A 21,994-nucleotide genomic window follows, 5' to 3' on the forward strand; every position below is an offset into this window, starting at 1 on the left:
AATACCTTGAGGATCTGTATTCTGTGAAACACTTTGAGAAACACTCATTTACAGGATCTCTAAATATCAGAAGTATTACTAGTTTTCATACTAAAAAATGTTTTTAAACAAATTTTATTTTTTTTACCATTTTTAGAAGCTTATTTATTTTATTTTGGGGGGGGGAGGGAAGGGCCAGAGGATCTGAAGCGGGCTCCGTGCTGACAGCAGAGAGCCCGATGCAGGGCTCAAACTCATGAACCACAAAATTATGACCTGAGCCGAAGTTGGACACTTAACCAAATGAGCCACCCAGGCTCCCTTCAAAACAAAATTTTAACTCATTTTAGTTTTTGGAACTTCAATACAATTTGGAAGATGGGGGAAAGTAATGTTTTTTAAATCAAATGAACACATTAATAAAACCAGGGTGAAGTGGGGGATGCCTCTTACAAAGTGGGGATTCTCCACCTTGGAATGAAAATCTAGCATTAAAGCATGCATCTCCAAGTCGGAAAGAGCAAGCAGTCAGCAAACATCCTTCTCCCCGCCCCAGGAACAAGGCAGCCCCCTGGCCAATCTCTCCAGTGATAGCACAGAAGTAGATCCCGTCAAGGTCCTTTCTCCAGTTTCCATACAGAAAGGGAAGCCTTATGAGAAGCATATGTGGCACCTGGGGGAAGACTGTACTTGAGAAGATGTTATTTTTTTAATTTATGTATTTTGAGAGAGAGAGACAGAGAGAGAGAGAGAGAGAGAGAGAGAGAGAGAGAGAGAGAGAGAATGAATCTCAAGCAAGTTCTGTGCTGTCAGCGTAGAGTCCAACGTAGGACTCAATCCCACAAACCATGAGATCATGACCTGAGCCGAAATCAAGAGACAGATGTTAAACCGACTGAGTCACCCAGGCACCCTGAAACTTTATTTATAAGATGTTGAGTATTGAGCATTATGACCCTGGAAAAAGAAGCATTTAGTGGGAGCTTAAAGTTTACAAGAATTTCCAGTAGTAATTCAGGTGATTTTCACCCCATTTATTCATGCTCCACATAAGCTCTGTGGCCAAAGAGACCGTCCAGAAAGCCATTTATAAATGTAACTGCTTAAAGTGAGAGTCATTCAGGCTCTGTCCCTTTGCCCAGGAAGAGCAGCCTCAGTGCTGGGTATCACAGCTTGCCAGAGAAAAGAATGTATGTAAGGAGTATACCAGCCTCTGCACAGAAAACCCCTTTTCACAGCTATGTCAATTTTCCTTTACTGTTGTCAACACTAAAAGGATCCAGACAGCCATTCTCTCAATGAATGACAGTTCAGACTGCAGGCTCTTTTAAAGGTAAGAATAAAGATCCCTGCAGATGAAGAATTCTTGAGGCTGGCATATTGTAACCAAAGAGTAGACTACAGTCACAAGTGCAAGTAAATATTCTCCATGCAATACCTACAGATTCATATTTATCATACATTATACTGCCTAACACAGAAATATCTACATCAAGAAAAAGATCATGACATAAATAGCCTACATTGTCTGTATTTGGTCAGAATTAGTTCTATTCCCCAACATGAATATGTAACAGATCACAGCATTCAAATATTAGTTCAACAAGTATCAAAGATTTGCTCCTTTTGGAAAGCAGCCTAAATATAAATTCTAAATGGCCTCCAGCACTAGATCCTGCTGTTTTCACACTAGTATACCACTGTTTCTTTTTAGTTCTGGATCATCACGTATCTCTTACTAGGGCCACTTCGTGGAAAGAATATTAGAATGCTGAAACATTCTTTCTTGATGTTTTCCGTTCTTTATCTCCAAGTAGTTTAAAACTAAATACTGGGCTGTTCCCTAATGGGGTCTCCAAACGTCAAAAGGTGAAGATGAATGAAGGAGCTTGTGAACTTAGGCATCTTTTGACCTCAAAACTACAGTGAGGTCAAGGCTGCTTTCCCACTGAGAGGAGACCCACGTCAGATACAGGAGGGCTCCAGGGAAGCTCAGCGTTGCAACCACCACACTAGCTCACAGACAACTCCACTGCCAATTTCAAAGTATGTGCACCACGGCTTTATAGAGAAGAAAGTGCCCTTCACATCCCAGTAGCTGGCACTCGTAAAAAGGTATGGTTCTTTTTTCTTTTCCAGATAGACCCACAGGTCAAAGGATTTTACACATAGTCTAGGATGAATGACGTGTGTGTGAAACACCCAGCCCTCCAGAGAAGCACCTCTCCACGGCTCTCCAGAAGGACTGTCAACTGGACAGAGCCGTTCCGTTTACTCCACAACTGCAATTTAGGGCCACGTGACCCTCAGTTTAGGCAGGAAAGGAGTTTGGAGAATACCATGGCGACTTGTTTAAAAAAAAAAAAAAAAAAAAAAGCCAAACCAAGAAAGCTAGTCTAGAACAACTCTTGGGAAGCTGGGGTACTTCATTTGGGAGAAGAGAGGTCTGAGGTTGTGACTTCAGGCCTGTTCTGTGAATTTAAGAGTCTTCAATAAAGTGATAGACACAAGATAAGTTTAAGGGTAAATATACTTCAGGTCACACGTGCTCCTGGCAGTTTAGAAGAACAATTCATTCCAAAGCAATATGGAAATCCTACACCTAGAAACCAGACTCCCTCAAAGATCCCATCGTCTTTAGGATGCTTTTTTTCTTGCTCTGATCACATTGAGCTAGTTTACTTTCAGGACATTTTTGGTGGCTTTTCATTTTTAAATGAAGAAATATCTTCTCAAAAGAACCTCCCCAAAATGTTGTGAGAAAAAGGTGACTAAACGATCCTAAAGCTCCATTAGGGCATAACAATAAAATGCATTATCCCAAAAGTGGTTATTTATTATTCAAATAATAATTCATTAAACATGTTTTTAAAATGCAAGTATTTAAATCTCCCTTAAAATATTTTTATACAATCTTTTAGAATTATACATATACAAGAAAGGTCTGCTATTCAACTAAAAAGAAAACCTATACTTGAAAAATTACACAAAAATTGATATTACATTTTCTCCTGAACTCTTTTCAACAAATTAGAAAGTGGGTCTCCTTTACAACTCTACCAAAATTAAAATTTACTTGTGTCATTAGAAGCCACAATCACATTCCACTTCTTAAAGGAAAACAAACTATCTATTCTTCTAAAAGCCAAATGTCTCTATTTCTCAAGGCAAAATCTTCACAGTCTGAGTTCTGGTACTGAACTGGCTGGCATGCAAGTGTGTCACCCTATTTAGCTTCCATTACAGTCTTTTTACCATCTCAAGGGCTATTAAATGACTGAAAACAGATGTCTGAGTCCCATTAGTGGCCCGCTTATGCCTGGGAAAGCTGAGAAGCTGCAGCACCGCAACACTCTTGACACTCCCCTTTCTACAACTACCCCGTGAGCTGCAGTGAGTTCACCATAGGGGACCCTTGTAATTCCTTCACCAGGGCAGAGGGTTAAACAAGGCTCCGGGTTTTTATGGCTTTGAATCGCATTTCCCTTTTACACCATTTAAAGAAGGGTGTAAGGAGCTTACTGAGGTTTTTTAAAAAGAGGAGCTGGGGCACAGAACAGACAGAGCTCTTGAACATGGGGTAGGGTCTGGAGGCACAAACCTGTCAGCAGAATACCCCAGTGCTCATGTTACTTCTTAAGGAGAGTTTCGGGGCAAGCTTGTGTATTTCTGCTATGCTGGCTTCAGTTCAGAACACTTCCTATTTTTTCCTACTTAGAGAAAATTAGGGAAAACTATCATGGTTCAAGCCATTCAGGAAATATGGATTTTGGGTCCAGCTGTGTGACCTTCAGCAAACTACTTAGCCTTTCTGGGCTCTGTGCTTACTCTTCTATCAATCAGTATGTTTACCTAATTACACCATACATATTTCAGCCCACTGCAGTTTTACAAGCACTTCCATATACTTCGGTGCATTTGATGCTTAGAATAACCCTGTGAGAGGTAACAAAGGGGCTATTCTACTCATTTTTATAAGAGTGGAAATTGAGGCTCAGAAGCTAAGTGGCACATCCCTGATAGTGGCCAGAAACTAGCAGAAGTGAAACTAAACCCTTGATTTCTGATTTTAATAAAATGCTTTTCTTACCACATCATGTTATATGATCCTTCTGGTTCCAACAGTATTAAAATGCCACAATTAAAAAAAATCTCTTCTCCCTTTCGCAACTCACGTCACTGTTAGGAACCTGACCTCACTTACACGTTGAGGAACAAGAAGCACATGACCAAGTGGTCTCTTTCTCATTCACACAAAAACGGTTTTCAATGTAATCTTTTGCTCTCTAAATGCTTGTATGCTGAACGCTAACTCATAAACATGATTAGTCCTATGGTGAAGAATCTAACAGATGTTGTTTTTTTTTATTTTTTTTTAATGTTTATTTTTGAGAGAGACAGAGTGCAAACAGGGGACAGGCAGAGAGAGAGAGGGAGACACAGAATCGGAAGCAGGCTCCAGGCTCTGAGCTGTCAGCACAGAGCCCGACGTGGGGCTCGAACTCACAGACCTCAGTGAGATCATGACCTGAGCTGAAGTCAGATGCTTAACCGACTGAGCCACCCAGGCACCCCTAACAGATCTTGCTTTTGGTGGAAATACTCATGTATGGAAGAGTCCAGAATATATATTCTACAGTTAAATTAGAAGTACCTGTGAATTGTTACTTTACTGGAAAAAGATGAAGAAACCATAACATGGAAGATTGACAAAGGTGGTGTTGGACCTGAGCATCTAAGAATGTCTTCTGGCTGGGTCCTTAACCTTGAAGTTTGTGTGACCTAAGGTCTCCCTTCCTCCCCTCTTTCCATTCTATCCTCATCCATCCATCAAGTAGGGAGACCTGTGTCATAGGTAAGCGAGGATGACTAGATACAAAAAAAGAAAAAAAGAATAGAATGAAATATCTGAATATGTGTATGTTCTTTTTACTGGCAGTAAAATTCCTGAGCTGTCAGCAAACTGCAGAGAGGGGCACCTGATGGCCCTGTCTGACTTGGAGATGAACAGGTTGGGAGCCATGTACTGTGTACCACCGCTCCATGGTTCTCGATTTCTCAATGTGGAGTAAAGTTCAAAGTAAATAAAAGTCAGCCTCCCCCCAATTAACCACACTTTGTTATTAAATGCCATAGCATTGGGCACTGACCTGCTTTGCCCACTTCCCCTTTCCTCAGTGATCCTTCAGCCTGGCACCCAGCTCTGAGATGAGGCCTGCTTAGCACCAGTGAAGTTCCCCACGTTCAAACCAACAACATTCTGTGTGGAGATGAGGGAATCAAAATTAAAATCCAACCCATCGGCATCCATGAGTTCACTACGGATAATGGACTCCATGTCGCACTCCAAGCTCCCATTGAACATGTCCAGGTCCAAGTCGCTGGGGAACTTCTCGTGGCCCACGACGGGAAGGTTTGCACTAGCTGAGTACAAGGAGGAGCCTGAGAGAGAGTCCGAGAGGGTTTGCATAGACTGGCTGACAGGAGATTGTTGCTGGTGTTTGACTGACCCAAGGCTGCTGGAGTCGCTCAAGCCCATGTTGCTGACAGAATTCGACAAGGCACGGCTGCCACCGAGAGCGCCCTGGGTTTGGTGCTGGTGGTGGAGCAAGTTCTGATTGACCAAACTCCCCTGGTTAGGCTGGGCAGCAAAGGACATCATTGGGTCATTTCGAAGCATCACGTTCCGGCGGGAGTTCTGGGCAGACACAGCGGTGCTGGCCTGAGACATCAAGGGGTCTGACTGGGTCATCATGACATCGCTGTGGCTGAGTGAGTCTGAAGTGAGCAGGTCCTGGAGTGTCTGGTTGCCATAGTGTGACATGGAAGAGAAGGTAGCTGGCTTGTTCTCTTGGATGGTCTGCATGGGAGACTGGCGCAGGGAATTCAGAGATGAGGGTCCAAACACCGTGCTATTGAAGGAGCTGGTTGGAGAGCCCAGGGCGGAGCCCTTGGCGGTGTATGGGAAGCTAGAGCTCCGCTGCATGAGCCCTCCGGTGGGCGATGGCTGGGACGATGGGAGTGTGATGTTATCCAGCAGGTCATCCATGAGGTTGTCAGAGAGCCCATCATTCAGATTCATGGTGCCCGCCATGTCGGTCAGCCGTGGTAGCTCCACGGTGCATGGCTTACTTACAGAGGGTGACAGGCTAGCTGAGCTGCTGTAGAGCATGGGGGAGAGCGGTGCATCATCATCCTGGACGTCATCCAACTCCGTGCTTGCCAAGATGGGTGACAGGCGGCCACTGACCGTGCTGGCATTGGAATTAGTGCGTGAGCGGAAGTCGGTCCACGCATCCAGCTCGTCACTGCTGCGTGACGTGGGGCTGCCAGGCCACTTGGAGAGCTGGGAGGGACTGTCATCTGCTGACTCGGGGGCTGTCTGCAGGGCTGCCTTCTTCTTGGCTGCACGGCCACGACTCTTGGTATACTTGTTGCTGTTGTCCATGGAGACAGCCCGCCGCCGGGGTGCCTTCCCGCTCTTCCCCCCATCAGGGTTGATGATCCACCAAGAGCTCTTGCCAGTCCCCTCATTCTGGACCCGCATGAAACGGCTGTGCAGTGACAGGTTGTGCCGGATAGAGTTCTGTAGAGAGAATGGAAAATGCAGAATATGAGACAAAATGGACCAAAACTAAGCAGCCAGAAGTAGTTAATCAGACTTATTTTTGAAAGCCTCCTTAGTTTTTGGAGGATTAAAAAGGAAAAAAAAAAAAGATAAACATTTGTATGATATACTCCCCACCCAGCTCGGAACAATGACAACATTGTAAATGGCCAATTGTGGTATTTAGGAGGTGGGAGATGGTTTCATATCCAGGAGATGCTGGAAATGTACATGCTCAATGACATTGTTTTCCCCAAATTCCTAAGTTTTGTTGTCCTTTTCTAGAATACTATTTCCTACACTAAAGTTCACACTTATATAATTTTATTACCACAGCACTCTTCCATTTTGCAACAAACCTCCTTGGCTCTCTAAGGGTAATTAATCACTCAAGGGGCTACTCTATTTTCTTATGGTTCCCTCCTCCACTAGCATAAAGGCAGCATCTACCTTTTCTTAATCACTACTATAAACTCAACTGGTGTGAATTGTTACCTATCCTTTCTATAACTCCATCTCTTCCTGCCATAATTTCATACCTGTCTGCCAGGTATAAGAAAAAAAAATGGTAGGGTGCTTGTGTGGCTCAGTGGGTTAAGCATCCAACTCTTGATTTCAGCTCAGGTCATGATCTCATGGTTCATGAGATCGAGCTCCATGTCAGGCTCTGAGCTGACGGTGTGGAGCCCGCTTGGGATTCTCTCTCTCTCTCTTCCTCTCCCTCTGCCCCTTCTGTGCTCACACTCTCGTTCTCTCTCAAAATAAACATTAAAAAAAAAAAAAAAAAGAAGAAAATGGAAGAGTAAAATTTGCTGAGTTGACAGAAATAGGCAAGTTGCCCATTCAGAACAATTTTAAGTAATTTATATAGATATTTCCCTTCCAGGCAATGCAGTCTGAGCATAGTAACTTCCTTCCAAAGAGTTCAGTCTGGAAAGGAGGGAAAAAGTAACTTGACAGTAGAGAAACAAACACTATCTCAGGTGATCGAGGTCAACATCAATAGGGCTAAGTCATGTTGATAATACGTACTCTTGATCTGATACGATGAAAATGGCACCCTCTTTTGTAGTCTTCCTTCTAAAAACCGTCACCCCAGTCTAACTATGAGAAAAACATCAGACAAATACTAATTAAGGGGCATTTAAAAAATGTCTGTTGCATACTCTTCCCAACTGTCAGACCCACAAGGAATCTAAGGAAGAATGATGATTAAATGTAACGTAGCAACCTGGACAGGATGCTGGAACAGAAAAAGGACATTAGGTAAAAATGAGGGAAATCTGAATAACGTATGGACTATCAGTTCATAATAAGGTATTAATATTAGTTCATTAGTTGTGGCAAATGTACTAAACTTTAAGGTAAGATGTTAACAACGGGAAACTTGATGTTGGGATATGAGAACTCTGTAGTAGTTTTCCAATTTTTCTATACATTTAAAACTATTTCATATTAAAAGATTAAAAAAAAAGAGCAAAATATCTTTAAAATCCTAACAACTGCAGCCATCTTGCAAGATCTTCCTCTCAGCTTGGTAGATAAGCTTGGTTGGCTGGGATGACCTAGATCCAGTCCTATCTCTGCAATGATCAACCATGTGACCTTGAGCAAATCATTTAATCTGTCTGCAACAACTTCACTTCTCTATCTTCATTATAGCCATAATAACATCCAAACCATCCCTCCCTGACAGGGATGATGTAAGAATGATATATGGTAATATGCTTTAGGAACTGATCACTCTACCAAGTCAGGGTGTTCTTATTGCTATTATAAAACACAGAGTCCATGGTGGGGAGAGCTCATCACCTGATGCGGGCTCATTCTAATCTATAAAATGCCTCATGTGCAGTAAAAGAGAGTAGTTGATGGTCTTCTCCACATCTGGAACAGAAACTACAGGACAGATGAGTTTTTATTCACAAGTTAAAGACAAAAAGTATTGCCTTGTGCAGTATATGAAATACAAACAATCCTAAAAGTTCCCATAGTTTTTAAAAAATTGGCAATCACCACTGTATTTATGTAGAAGATACAAATACATGTGTTCTACCAGAATGTTTTTAGAACACAGAAAGTGGGCAGGATTTTACCATAAGTAACTCAAAATACTCAGTGATTCCCATGTACGTGTTCCTATGTAAGGAAGGCCTGCAGTTCAGGTTGGGCAATGAACATGAACAACCATGGGTCATAAGTTGGCATTTCTATGATATGCCCATAAAGAGACAGTTGAGAGGAAAAAAAACAGGCAACATACTGAGTATCTGATAAGACGAATGTTGCCCAGGAGACTATATACTCTGATTCCCTTTTACTCCTCTGGTTTTTAAAAGAATAATGGAAACCAATTTGACAATAAGTTTCATATTAAAAAATAAAATAAATAAATAAATAAATAAATAAATAAATAAATAAATAAAATAATGGCATGTCTACTAATGGTTCAGAAATTATGTTTCTTTAAAAAGTAAAACACTTTATAAAACAGATTCAAAGCATGTTCTTAAAATTCATTCTGTAGGGTTCAAAAAGCAGGCAGGTGCAAGATGGTTCTACTATCTGAGTACTCAAATGACTAGATATATTAAATAAAAAACTTAAACTTCTTGGTGAAAACAGGAAGGTTCTGAAGCTATATGGGAGCAATGTGGAACCCTGGCCAGGCCCCTTTGCTCTAGGTTTTGGAATGAGTTCATATAACACCTAGGATTAATAATGACCAATCTTAAGTATCCAGTTATCCCCTCTTTGAAAAGCACTTGAGGGGGAGGGAGTGTGCCTAGATGGCTTAGTCTGTAACATCAGACTCTTGATTTCGACTGAGGTCATGATCTCATGGTTCCGGAGTTTGACCCCGACATGGGCTGCTATCAGCACAGAGTCTGCTTGGGATTCTTTCTTTCTCCCTCTCTCTCTGCCCCTTCGCCATTCACGGGTGCATTCTCTCTGAAAATAAATAAACTTAAAAAAAAAAAAAAAAAAGCACTTAGAGAATAGTATTTTTTAAATGTATTTTTATTTTCACCAATTCCAAACCAACTACAAAAAAAAAAAAAAAAAAAGGAACACTTTACAGAATTCCAAAATGCCCTACATGAATTTTCTAATAGTCATCTATTACTACAACTCTAAACTTCAACAATGTATATGTATAATTTAACAAAATTTCAAGCTACAATTGGCTAAAATTTGGAGACAGAAATTAAGCTTCTGTAAAGACATGTGGTAAAGGCGCTGGAATACCCACATTTAGGACCAGAAGCACAGGACAAGATGTCAGGGCCCAGAGCCCTGATCTCAAGGGTGAAGAAATGAGAAGCTGCCTAATTAGAGCACTGCCAGTTACTGAGACATAGCTTTTAAATTCATGGTCTCTAATCCTTATAATAAACCTGCAAAGTTGGTATCAGTGCTCTCATCATCTTGATGAGGGCTCAGGCTGAGAGATATTAAATAACTTACACCAGGGTCACACTGCCTATATAACCCAAAGTGAAATTTGTTTTCCGTACTCAAATCCAATGCTTTTACTATATAACCTTTCACAGGTTTGTCACCAAATTATTTAGAAGTCATCGTTTAACCTATTTCTGTTAACATTTCAAAGAAACATTTAAGAAAGAACAAGGATATAAAAGCACAACTTTATTACTGTAATTCTGTTTATGAAATAGGGATAATAATTTGATGGGACTTTCCTAAATTAAAAATAAACCTTTTTTTAAAGAAAGTCTTTCAGAAGAACTGACGAGAAAGTGAAGGCTCACACAGCCCATGTTTGTGTTTCTTTACTAAGGAGGCCATGATAGCATTCCTTCTAGGGAGAAGGCAATGGTCACCATACCAACCAATGTTAACTGTCCTTAGGTTCTGAAACAAAACCTGACTTATTAAATCGGTGACTAGCTTCAGTTTCCACTCTTTGCTCTACTCTTGTTTTAGAGATTATTACTAGCAGAATGCATGCCCTTAGGCATATTACCTACACAACACTCAGGTTTTTCAGGTTATATGACCAAGACAACACAGAAACTGCCACCACCATTGTGACAGTCCCCTATCTCAGGAGCCTCTATACATATAGGCTGGCCAGCTTCCCATTTATAAAATCCATAATTCATTTATAAAATCCAAAGGCCAATAAATATGGTCCTTCTGTCCATTTCCAGTTCAAATGCTCCCTCATCCTAACAAGGTGGATTCCAGAAATAGATTCTGGTTTTCTTACAGGTCATGATTCTAATCAGTAGTTTCTCTACCTAAATTTTGGGAAAGCAGGAAAAGGTAAGTAAATAAATAAATGCCAGATAAAATGTCAGGAGTACGATGTTTCCCCACACCTTCCCTGATAACAAAAGTTAATGGTGATATGAGTTCTGTAAGATTTCAAAGGGATGATACTCCTTCAAGTCAGTCCCAGAAATGAGAAGTGGGATTTCTAAAAACAGACCAACTGTAAAATCTCATGATCTATCATTTAAGTTCTCTAAAGACCTCTATATTATGGTCTGTAAATTAGTTTCCGGTGTACTGTATTTTATTTATTTTTTAAAGTTTATTTATCCTTTTTATAATCTCCTCACCCAACGAGGGGCTCAAACTCACAACCTGGAAATCAAGAGTCGCGTGCTCTTCCAACTGAGCCAGCCAGGTGCCTCCCTACTTGTGTGTATTTTAAACTATAAAAACCGCCATTAAAAATATTCTATAGTTTTCCATTAATTCATATACCATACCAAACAGTTTATATTTCTGCCCCCCTACTTGTGTGTATTTTAAACTATAAAAACCGCCATTAAAAATATTCTATAGTTTTCCACTAATTCATATACCATACAAAACAGTTTATATTTCTAGGATTTTACATTAGTTTGGGGATTGGGAGCTGAAGTAAAGGAAGAATGGCTGGGGTGCCTGGGTGGCTCAGTCGGTTGAGCGTCTGACTTTGGCTCAGGTCATGATCTCACAGCTCTGTGAGTGTGAGCCCTGCATCAGGCTCTGTGCTGACAGCTTGGAGCCTCCTTCGGATTCTGTGTCTCCCTCTCTCTCTGTCCCTAACCTACTTGCATTCTGTCTCTGTCTCTCTCAAAAATAAAATAAAACATTAAAAAAAAAAAAAAAGAATGGTGTGACAAGACTAGAATTAACTTTTCTAATACTTTGTAAGGCAAGCCATTGTTAATTGGCTGAAGTACTAAGGATGTGTTTTCCTTAATGTTAACTTGATAAGGTAAATATTAACAACCAAAAGTCCTATTGCTAGAGCACAGGCCATTCTGTCATCACACTTACTAAAGGAGCCACGAAGCTACACTACAACCTCAACCCCAAATCATGTGAATAGTTCTGGTTATTTAAGTTCACTACTAAGAAATCCAGATACTGGAAATTACAGGAAAGCAAACATTTTCTAGGAAGAAACTTTAGTGTCAGGGACAAATATGCCAGTTTTTTTTCCAAGCTGCCCCAAAGATTTAGAGAATCCTTAAAGCATCTCTAACACAATGTGTCCGAAGAGAGAGCAGAGAGAAGAACACTCTTCATCCCATTTTATGTCAATGCTCTCTTTTACAAAATGATTTACATCCAAGCAAGCTTGGGACAGAAATGCTTTAGATGCTTTCGATGGAGTTAAATAGGAAGAGATCTGGAAAACCTGTGTCCTGTGTGATTGCAGCTTTATTTAGTGGCCTAATCCTTCAAGGAGGTATGTGCAGAAGGTGTGTGAAGGAGGTAGTATGAAGGAACTCGATTTCACACTCCGGGCTGTGGCCCACAGTCAGCATGAGATTTCTTTGCTTGGTTCTCCTCGAAGAAATTAGCATAAAGATGACTGTACTTATCAGAATCTGGTAATTATTTTTCTTGCTCTCCTGAAAGGCAGTTTTCTACTGTAAGATACATTTATTACTAATATTAAAGTGCACATGGTCACTACATACATGCCAACTGATTGTGAAGACACATGGACCCAGAACAGATTAGGTTAGGTGTCCGAGAGAAGCTGCCTGAAATGACCAAGTATTCCCCACTGGAACTTTACAAAGTGGATAATTGACACACACAATTTAAGGTGGCTAATGGAGGTGGGGCAGCATGATGTTGAAGGAAGAGTACAGACTCTGATGTCAGTCAGGTCCGAGCTAGAATCCTGGCTCTGACATTTGTCCAATGACCTTGGGCAACTGAGTGAACCTCAGATGCCCCTTTCACAAAATGAGGATAAAATTACCCTCTCTGCCTAACTCTAGGATCTTCGGGAAGGTTAAATGAAATTATGCATGCAAAATACTCACTGAAGTGCCAAGCACAAAAGAGGCTCTCAACTGTCAAATCCCACATACGGAAGCAGTGACATCAGAAACGTTCACTTACTGTTTTCCGAGCATCGTATAATTTAAGCCAAAAGGTGAGAGGGCGGCTCCTTCCAGGAAGATTTCAGACTCTTTAAAGTATTTCAAAGGTGCTGTGTCAGTCAGGAGTGACTGGTAATTTCCTAACTGTTGCTACCCTATGTCCACTCCAGCCCCTTCCAACCCATGTTTACCTTGTGGAGACTGTCCACTAACCCAGACACCAGCTGCATGTGCTCCCCCTGGAACACAGAGAGGGTTTTGTCTGGAAGCAACATGTGGTATCAATTTATCTTTCTCAGCAACGGCAACAAGGAATCCACTGACTTTAAAAATAAAAAGGGAGTTGTGTAATTTAACTCTTAAAGGCCCCTGCCTACCTTCCATTTTATTTATTTATTTATTTTTTTGAAGACAACCCCTCCCTCTCTTTTTTTGTGCTGTCTCAAAAGTAGCAAAATGAGAGCTATGGCTGTCAACCCCTAAGCCAGACCCATTGCTCCCCACCAGGCAGATTGCAGGCATCCACCTGGTCCTTCTAAGGGATTTCAGTGGGGACAATCTGCAAAAGATTGCTTTTAGACACAATATTCATCTACCTTACACATAGGACCAGCATTTCAAGTAGGTCTCACTGCTTTGACTTGTGGGCAATGACAATTCAGAATGAGGCTGCCAAATGCCTGAATTCTAATATATGCATCTCCTGAGCAGTCGATGATAAAGGTCACGTGAAAAGCCCAATGAAAACCACAAGTCACGAGGAGACCCAGGGGGCTGGGTGCCACTGCAGAGTAATGCAAAGATACAGCTTTAGGAGAGGGCCTGGGAAGTGGCCTTTGATTTATAATGACAGGCTCTTTCAAAGGCAGTTCTCTGGACAAGCCCCTGACTTCTCTTAAGTATTAATTCTTTCCCCTGGCTGCCCATTAGAATCACCTGGGGAAGCTTTACATACTCCTGCCCTACTCCCAGGGATTCTGATTCAATTGGTGTGGGTAAGGCTAAGGTAGAGGTGCATTTTTAAAGCTCCCCAGATTGTTCTGTGCAAGGAGAGCTGAGAATCACTGGAATTTCCCCCTTGCCTTTCCAGTGACTGAGACTCTGAGTCCAACCTAACCGTCCCTAGTCTTCCCAGGTCTGGGAAGCAGAATCGGTGTTTTCTAAGTTCAAGTTCCCACCACTTAGAAAATAAGGATGAGAACTGGGGCTACAGAATCAAGCTGTGATTATATGTGCAGAGTAAAACAGAGACAGTAATTTTTCAGGCCACTGGGATCCAGCTTATCTTTTTTCTTAAAAAGAAAAAAAAAAAAAAAAAAAAGGCAAGGGAGACAGGGAAGAAGGGTCCTTGACCTTGTACTGCCTGTGGATGGTCATCTCATTCTGTCCTGTGCCACTTCTCCACCCAGCATGGATAGGCATGGACAGAAAAGAGGACATGTGGGCATTCACAAAACTAAGAATTGATAATAGGCTGAAGACAGGATGAGCTGGGACAGTAGCTAATCCCTGTAATTTTCAGGAGCCTCCCTGAATTAGCATGCAATCTCATACAATCCCTTTCATAGACTATCCTTCAAGCAAAATGCCAAAAAGACAGACTGGGTAAAAATAACTACTGAAAAAGCCATACCCCAATCCTGAGGTACTTATCAGCTCCCACTGTTAAGACAGCAAAGTATCACTTGATGAACTTCCTGAGGACATAATCAGTCTCAAAAATAATAATCACATATTCCATTTCTCATTCCTTCTCATTCCTCAACTGTGCAAAACACTACATCATTACACTCAGGGCAAAGATCCTTGAGTGGACATGGCAAAGAGCCAAGTAGTGCCGCCATCTGAGGGGCAAGTGTGAGGCTGGTCCTTCTTATTAGAAACTGGTAGAGTCTAGGTTTTAGCTGGCTTCCACTAGATTTTCCACTAGATTTCATCTTCTTTGGGGCTAACCTGTTGTTCAAAAGCAAGTACAGAAAGCATGATAGCATAAAACAGACTTGAAATCAGAAACAGTTATTATTTCTGACTATATGGAATACCGGCTGTAATAGGCAAGCAAGCCTTTTAGACAGAGAAGAAAACTTAAATAAACATTCACATAAAGCATTGCACAATCAACCGTGATGTGTAAGACAAGTCCCAGGCTAGCTCTACTCTTACTCTTGTTTAAAACACTAAGTTTAAACCATTAAGGGACTTATTTTAAAAAGACAATGTTCTAAAATAAATATTGTCAGGAACTTGGCTGAAGGATTAAATTTCCAGCTTGAAACAAGATTTCTGTTAAATTTGCTAACAATAATCCTCTACCCACAGAGACCTCCTTTGAAAATTAACGTTTGCTTCAAGTTTTCATGCAGTAAGTGACAGGTTCTGGTCTCTCACTAAACCGAATAAAATAATAGCAATCATCTGATAATCAGCATAATGAACCCATTCTTTACCCAAGCAAAATGAGACACATGAGGCTTTCTCAGAAGAGGAAGGGCTGGGGAGACAATCTGTCCTGCCCTCAAATGAAAAAAAGGAATCCTAGATAGGAAGAAAGTTCTCTCGAAGAGCATGAAAAAGACGGCTACTACTCTACTGCAGTCTTGTTGGATTTTCTATGTGGCTTTTATTTTCATATTAATTTTTTTTTTTCATTTAGTAATCTTTTCAAGCTCTTCCACAGCTGTTTCTGTTCTTGGAGGGCAAGAGGGAACATTCCATTCCTTACAGCCAAACCTGCACTTCCGGCACAAAGAGAACCCTGGCAGCCTTGCAACCTCTGCCCACACCCACTGTCGGCAGCACCCTGCCCCTCCCCATGAGCCCTCCTGCTTCCAATCCCCTGCCCATCCTTCTCCCCAGACTGAGGGAGAAGCAGTTAAAGGCATGCAGTCAATAGAATTACAATCCCCAGAAAGCAGGTTAAAGTTATAGCCTTTGGCAGCTCCTGCTCTCTTTCTCCAAGCTTCTTCCCTGATGTTGTTACTGAATCCATTTCCCTTTCCCACACGGGCACACACTACGTCAATTCCCTGTGGAGACCATGCACAGCTAGCTACACGAAATGGATGCCTCAAAGGGTTAAACACCATGAAGTTACAGAACATTCTTGAAATGGACTCCACAGAGTAGAACAAAGTAGAACAGAAATAGTTTTACTATTAACATAATTTTCACTTAGATTAAAAAACAATAAAGCTACAAGTTTTTCCAGTTTGAAAATTTATTGTGGGTGGAAACAGAAAAGGCACTGGAAATACATGACCAGAATTCAGGAATACATCAGAGTTTAATAATCACTTTCATGGCATTATATAAGTGATGAGAGCAGGAAGTTCAGTAAAAAGTAAACTGGGGAAAATGGAGAAGGCTGTGAAACCCATCTAGTAACACGCAGCCTTAACTTTATAGTGAAAGAAACAAAGGGCCAAAGAGATACAAGGGAGTACCTGAAGTCAATCAGCTAGTAAGTGGACGCCACGCTGAGACAAACTCTGATCTCCTGGCCTTAAGGTAGAACAGTAATACCCAGAAACAACATTGGTTCCAATGTCTGGATTACCACACCGGTTAAAGGGATGAAGTGCAGGGAGCACAAAGCATGGGTAGGTAGTATCTTCTACCCACCCATCCAGCCAGCCACCAAGCCATCCAACTTCAGTCTGCCTTGTTTTATAATTTGAGGAGAACGTGTCTCCCCGAACACATATAGAACTCTTCACAACCAGACACCATGTCTTATTATAGCTTTAGCACCTAGCATGGGGCCTGGTACATAGTAGGTGTTCAAAAAAATATTTGTTTAATCAGTGAATTGGTGAAAAGGGGCAACAGCCACAAAACAAACCTGAATTACACTTGGCAATGTTATAAAACATGAGCTCAATGACCAATCCTCACGTGAGTGAAGATGGAAATAAGCATCCACTGTAAAATGTGAAGTAGCAAGTCTCCTCTTTGAGTATTAACTTCAATTATACAATCCAATTTCCAAAAACAAGATGACAGCCTAATTAGTAGACTTACGGTTCTCTGTAATAAGAGATGCTAAGAAGGGCAACATGACAGTGTGTGAGCTACTTAGAGGAGCAAGGGCTTGGCACAAAGGTGTCATGTCCATCTAGAGAGAAGAGCTGACTCCCTACCTGCCTTGAGATGCTATAGGGCCTCATTCTTGGTAGTGAGGTTGGCCCAGAGCCCTCAGAGGCAGACTCAAAATCATAGATAACACACTCTGGTACTAAGTCTCCTCCAAGGCACATCCAAAGAAAAACAAGAACAGAAAAATCCAAAAGAAGAGTCTACTTCACCTGCAATCTGAAAGAACTTAATGTATTTGACATCTACCAAGGCCAAGTCTCTGTGCTTGACAAACCTAATCTCACTTATTTTCACGACAAGCCTGTCAGGAGGAAACTGAGGTACAGAAAATTTAAGTAGCTTGTCTGGTGGTGCTAGTAATCAAGCCCAAGGCTAACTCCAGAGTGAAGCTCTCACCACTGTCCGTATATGTTTCCTTCTGACATCACCAAACTGCCTAAGGAGAGAGGCACCACTAACAGGTGACCAAGGAACATGAAGGAACAAGAACAAAAATCTATGTTACTGAATGACATGTTCCCATCTCTAAGTTTCTGCACATGGTCCCTAGGATTATGAAAAGAAGGGAAAGAGTGGAAGAATGACTAGCTATGAAGTCAGCCTTGTTGAAACCAGATCATGTTTAGAAATGACACCTTTTTTCTCAGATATACCCCAAAAGAGACACTGTTGGCATGTCCTAACCTGACCTGGGATCACCTCTTTTAGGGAACAACCAAACAAGATTACTGCCATAAACTATTAAGTATCCAGGTCTTCCTCGGTGGCACATCTGGTGGCTTCTGTGCTCAGAGAGCATTAACCCATTAGTGAGTCAAGTCAGTATTACCTGGCCGTCCTTGGCAGACCTATTCAGGCTCTGAAACAGCTGGCACCGTGCTGTGGATCCTCAAGCCAGAGACATCAGGCAAAGCCAGGCAAATGTCTGGTTTGTCCTGACCTTGCCATTACGAGGCTTAATCTGAAACAGGGACTCAGCTCTATACTATTTTAAACATGTAATTAGTTTATTATAGAGCCAGAAAAGATTAGCTTTCTTTAAATCTATGTGAATTTTAAAATATGCCTTTGCCTGCCAACTGACAGCATGATCAGGATGCTTCTGTTTAACCTCAATCAAACACTGGTAGAAAACTGCTTTAAGTTTGTATATGCATGCTATTTTATTATTTGTCTTCTGGCAACAAAAGCTGCAGAAACAGAAATCACTGACAATGCCTGCAAGCACATTAAAGGGATGGCTGTGGAGGTGCTGAGTGGGTGAGTTAAACAGCTTGAGTTTGTCATCTGAAATCCAGGAAAACTGCTTTTCTGTTCTTGGTTTACAATCCCTTCCTTCACATGAAATTCACTGGCTTTAGCGGCACACATACAAACACAACTGTTTCCAGCTCTTCAGATGTTATGGCTCAGAAAAACAATTCTTTTTCATCTTGTTATTTCAAGGGCAACGGATTACTTTTGGGTAGCACCGAAATATATGCCAACGTGTGGGCACAGTCACACAGCTAAGCACAGGCCCACACCCTGGAAAGACCAGGAGGGGTAGAGGCACATTTTTCAGCTAGGGAAGGAAAAAGTTTGGGCTAGGGTTTACAGAACAGACAAGTGTATATGTATTTGGAAGCAGGCTATCTTCCAAATGTCAATGTTAGTTATTCTGATAGTCATCAAAAATCAAGACGATACTGGTAAAAAAGCAGAAGACAAAAAAAGTAAATGCCACACAACAGAATATCTCATGTCGGCTACTGCAGAGAAAACAACTGATGGACTTTCTCTTTACAGGAATAAAGAACGCAGCAGACAATTCTGCAAAGTGACTCAGGTCTACAGTACCCTTCTCTTTCCTTTCCACAGCCCAATGACATTCAGCTAAAAAGGAGCCTCCTGAGGAACTGCTTTCTCTACCCTGTAACCTCACCTGCATGTGCAGCATTTCACTGCACTGGTTTTGCAAGATTTCTTCTTGTTTAAAACCATAGGATGCAAAAGTGGCTGATGACCAATGTAATGATATTGCTAAATGCCAACCAAGTGAATCAACTGTTCATTCCAGGACACTTCTGGGTGCCAATCACACGTACAGATGAGCACCACACAGCTCAAAAGTCCACAGAAAATGATCAACTAAGGAACCAGACACCCATTCCACTGTTCGTGGGGAGTGGTAGTGGTGGTGGACATTTAGATACCAGCACATTTTAACTTAAAATCTAGGATGTTCCTAAATGTACAAGTTAATTAGCACTATTCTCCAAACTATGATGAAAAAGGCTGAATGTGCACAGGATAAGTCAGTTTTTCAAAAGGCCATGAAAGGAATGCAGTACTGTAGTATTAATATGTGCTAGGCTCTAATCTACTTGATGTGTGGGGTAAGCTTGAAAGCACTTAAAAAACTAGAAACACCAGTAGTATAGTATCTATCACCCAAAGGATAGGAGGGATAATATTAACTGGCAAGGATAGGCACATAAGACACTCTTAGTATGGTGAAGTTAGGGGGTGAGGCCATGCCTCACTTAGCAGGTGTCATAGTGCTCCAGGGCTCACTGGTCCCTGCATACCAACTGTCTGTGACTCCAAGGCCATTCTTTTTTTCTTTTTTTTAATGTTTATTTATTTGTTGAGAGACAGAGAAAGACTGAGCATGAGCCGGGAGTGGGGGGGAGGGCAGAGAGAGAGAGAGAGAGAGAGAGAGAGAGACATAGAATCCAAAGCAGGCTCCAGACTCTGAGCTGTCAGCACAGAGTCCAACGTGGGGCTCAAACTCACGAACCGCGAGATCATGGCCTGAGCTGAAGTCAGATGCCTAACTGACTGAGCCACCGAGGTGCCCCTCCAAGGCCATTCTTGAGGACAGGGGACCTCTGGCCTTATAACTGCCTCCTTGGTTGAGTCTGTCTTGGCAAATTTATCCCACAGATTTTCTCAACTTCCTTGGGCCTATCACCAGGGCTCCTCAGCTGAAGTTTCCAACTCTTTTCCCTTAGTCAAATTGTTCATTTGCTAATAGGAAATGTGTGTGTGCACTCAGAGCATGACCAGGTACTAGGTCTTCCCCTAAAGCATAACAAATCACTGTATATACAGGGGCCATGGAAATTAATCCCTTCAAATCAAGACAAGGGAAGAAAAATACACAGGGACAGATGCTGCTGAGCTATTTTCAGGTTCAAAGGTAGCTTCAAATAATACACTTCCAACTCTCTGAGGCATTATACAGAACTATATTACCCTGTGTTAGCTTTCTCCAGAAACAAGTTCATTAAGGTTCTTTTGAACAGCCATGATCTCCGTTGTCTTCCCAAGAAAGAAAGGCAGCCGAGTCCTGATGTTAATTTGTGGACAGAAACAGAAGTCACGCAAGCTTCCTAAAGGGTTAATAAATCCAAGTTGAGACAGAACTCTCCATGGGTTGCTGGAGTTTCTGCATGTCTTGCAAGCAAACACTAATGGCCCTCTGTTCTGAACTATCTTTCTTGAATGTTTGCATTTGCATAGTGAACAGACTTGAAAGATAGTGGTAGTGTCTCGCTCCAGAGCAACGTACAGATATACTTACTTAAAGATAAAGATGAAAGATAAAGGATCCCTAAACCTAGGGTTCCCCTCCTATTAACAGCACTCACTGCATGTGTAGGCATCAACCTGGGCCCATCTGCGTCACTCCTGTGGGACTTGGGAGCAAAGTGGAAACTGATGCAAAATACGTTGCTGCTTGTGCAGCTTGCTGGGCTATGCGTAATACATTCCTTTGCCTCTGACCCACGAGTCTCATGGCTAGTGGGGTCAAATGCAAAAGATGTAATGTGGCAATTCATCTCTAGCTAATTTTCTTCTCTACTCCTACATAAATGAGCAAGAACACAAGACAAGGGGATGAAGGAGGAAATTGAAGTCACAAGTAAAAGAGCAGACGTGTGGCTCCAGCAATCTGAATGGTCTGATCTGGCTTTGCTGAGGACCTGTAAGGCCTTATGAAAATAAACCATAGAAGAGCACTCCCCAGGTATAGTTTCTGGGCAGTGTTTCATCTGCATCAGTCACCATCTTTCCCAGCTGTTGCTCAATGCTGCTGTTTGCCTGTGATGAGCAGAGCTGAGCAGGCAGCAGGTTTCTCGCTCTTTGCCTCCCTTGACCAGATGCAAGAGCAGATCATATTATGTCCACACTCCCCATCTCCCTGACAACCAACTGCCCCATTGCATGGAAGTCCTCTAGGTTACATTGGTTGAGTTTCCACAGGATCCAGATCTCGATTTTGGAGCGCTGGGCCATTCTCAGAGGGAAGAGCTTCTCCTCAGTCCCCTACACTTGTCTACTGACAGCCCCAAATTTAACCCTTATGGAAATGCTTTCAGGCCTTTCTCCTTGCCACAGTGACTCTGTCGTTGTAACAGGTCACATGTGTAGAAACCCAGGATTCCCTCCTCTTGCCACTTTAGCTCTTCCACATCCATTTTCTTCATTCCTCTGACAGTATTTAGCAGCGTTAGACGTGCAAAAAGGATGGACTGGGGAGTTCCCATGAACTAAAAGCAAACACCTGCACATAAACATTTACAGTAAAAGCCTGGATTGCAAGTAAGTTGTTCTGAGTGTTCCACAAGACGAGCAAACATTTCTAATAAATTTTAACTTGATTAACAAGCAATATCTTGCAACATGAGTAGTACATAATGCCGAATGCCACATGATCACAACTGAGCCAATGGTTCTTTTCTCTCTCTCCCCCTCTCTCTCTGAGGGATTGTGCACAATCGTCTCCCATACTCAGATGCTTGGTCTCAGGCCGTGGTGTCTGGCAGAAATCAGTGATTTTTCAGAACGTCGGAATGTGCCCACAACTGGCACTGGTATATTTTTTGTCACTTCAAAGCACCTGTGTACAGTCCTTTGCTTTTCCATACAAGAGTAAGCTTAGGGACGCTTTGCTTCATTCTAG

At 41.9% G+C, this 21,994-nt stretch overlaps 1 protein-coding gene across 6 annotated transcripts in view; it reads right to left on the reverse strand.

Annotated features, from left to right (window-relative positions):
- Positions 1-21,994, reverse strand: part of FOXO3 (forkhead box O3) — a 127,286-nt gene that overhangs the window by 14,048 nt on the left and 91,244 nt on the right. For 5 of the 6 annotated variants that reach the window (XR_008422929.1, XM_053904596.1, XM_019443031.2 and 2 more), the window contains one exon: positions 5,130-6,565. Coding sequence is in view for 5 of the 6 variants with exons in the window: in XM_053904596.1 (XP_053760571.1) it covers positions 5,165-6,565 (1,401 nt within the window). In the remaining variant the exon portion in view is untranslated. Of the gene's footprint in view, positions 1-5,129; positions 6,566-12,967; positions 13,140-21,994 lie in introns of those variants that run through there. The other variant, XM_053904598.1, reaches the window with a different exon arrangement.

This window comes from Panthera pardus, unplaced genomic scaffold, assembly GCF_024362965.1.
Source record: "Panthera pardus isolate Hobbes unplaced genomic scaffold, ASM2436296v1 HiC_scaffold_17, whole genome shotgun sequence".
NCBI classification, from domain to species: Eukaryota; Metazoa; Chordata; class Mammalia; order Carnivora; family Felidae; genus Panthera; species Panthera pardus.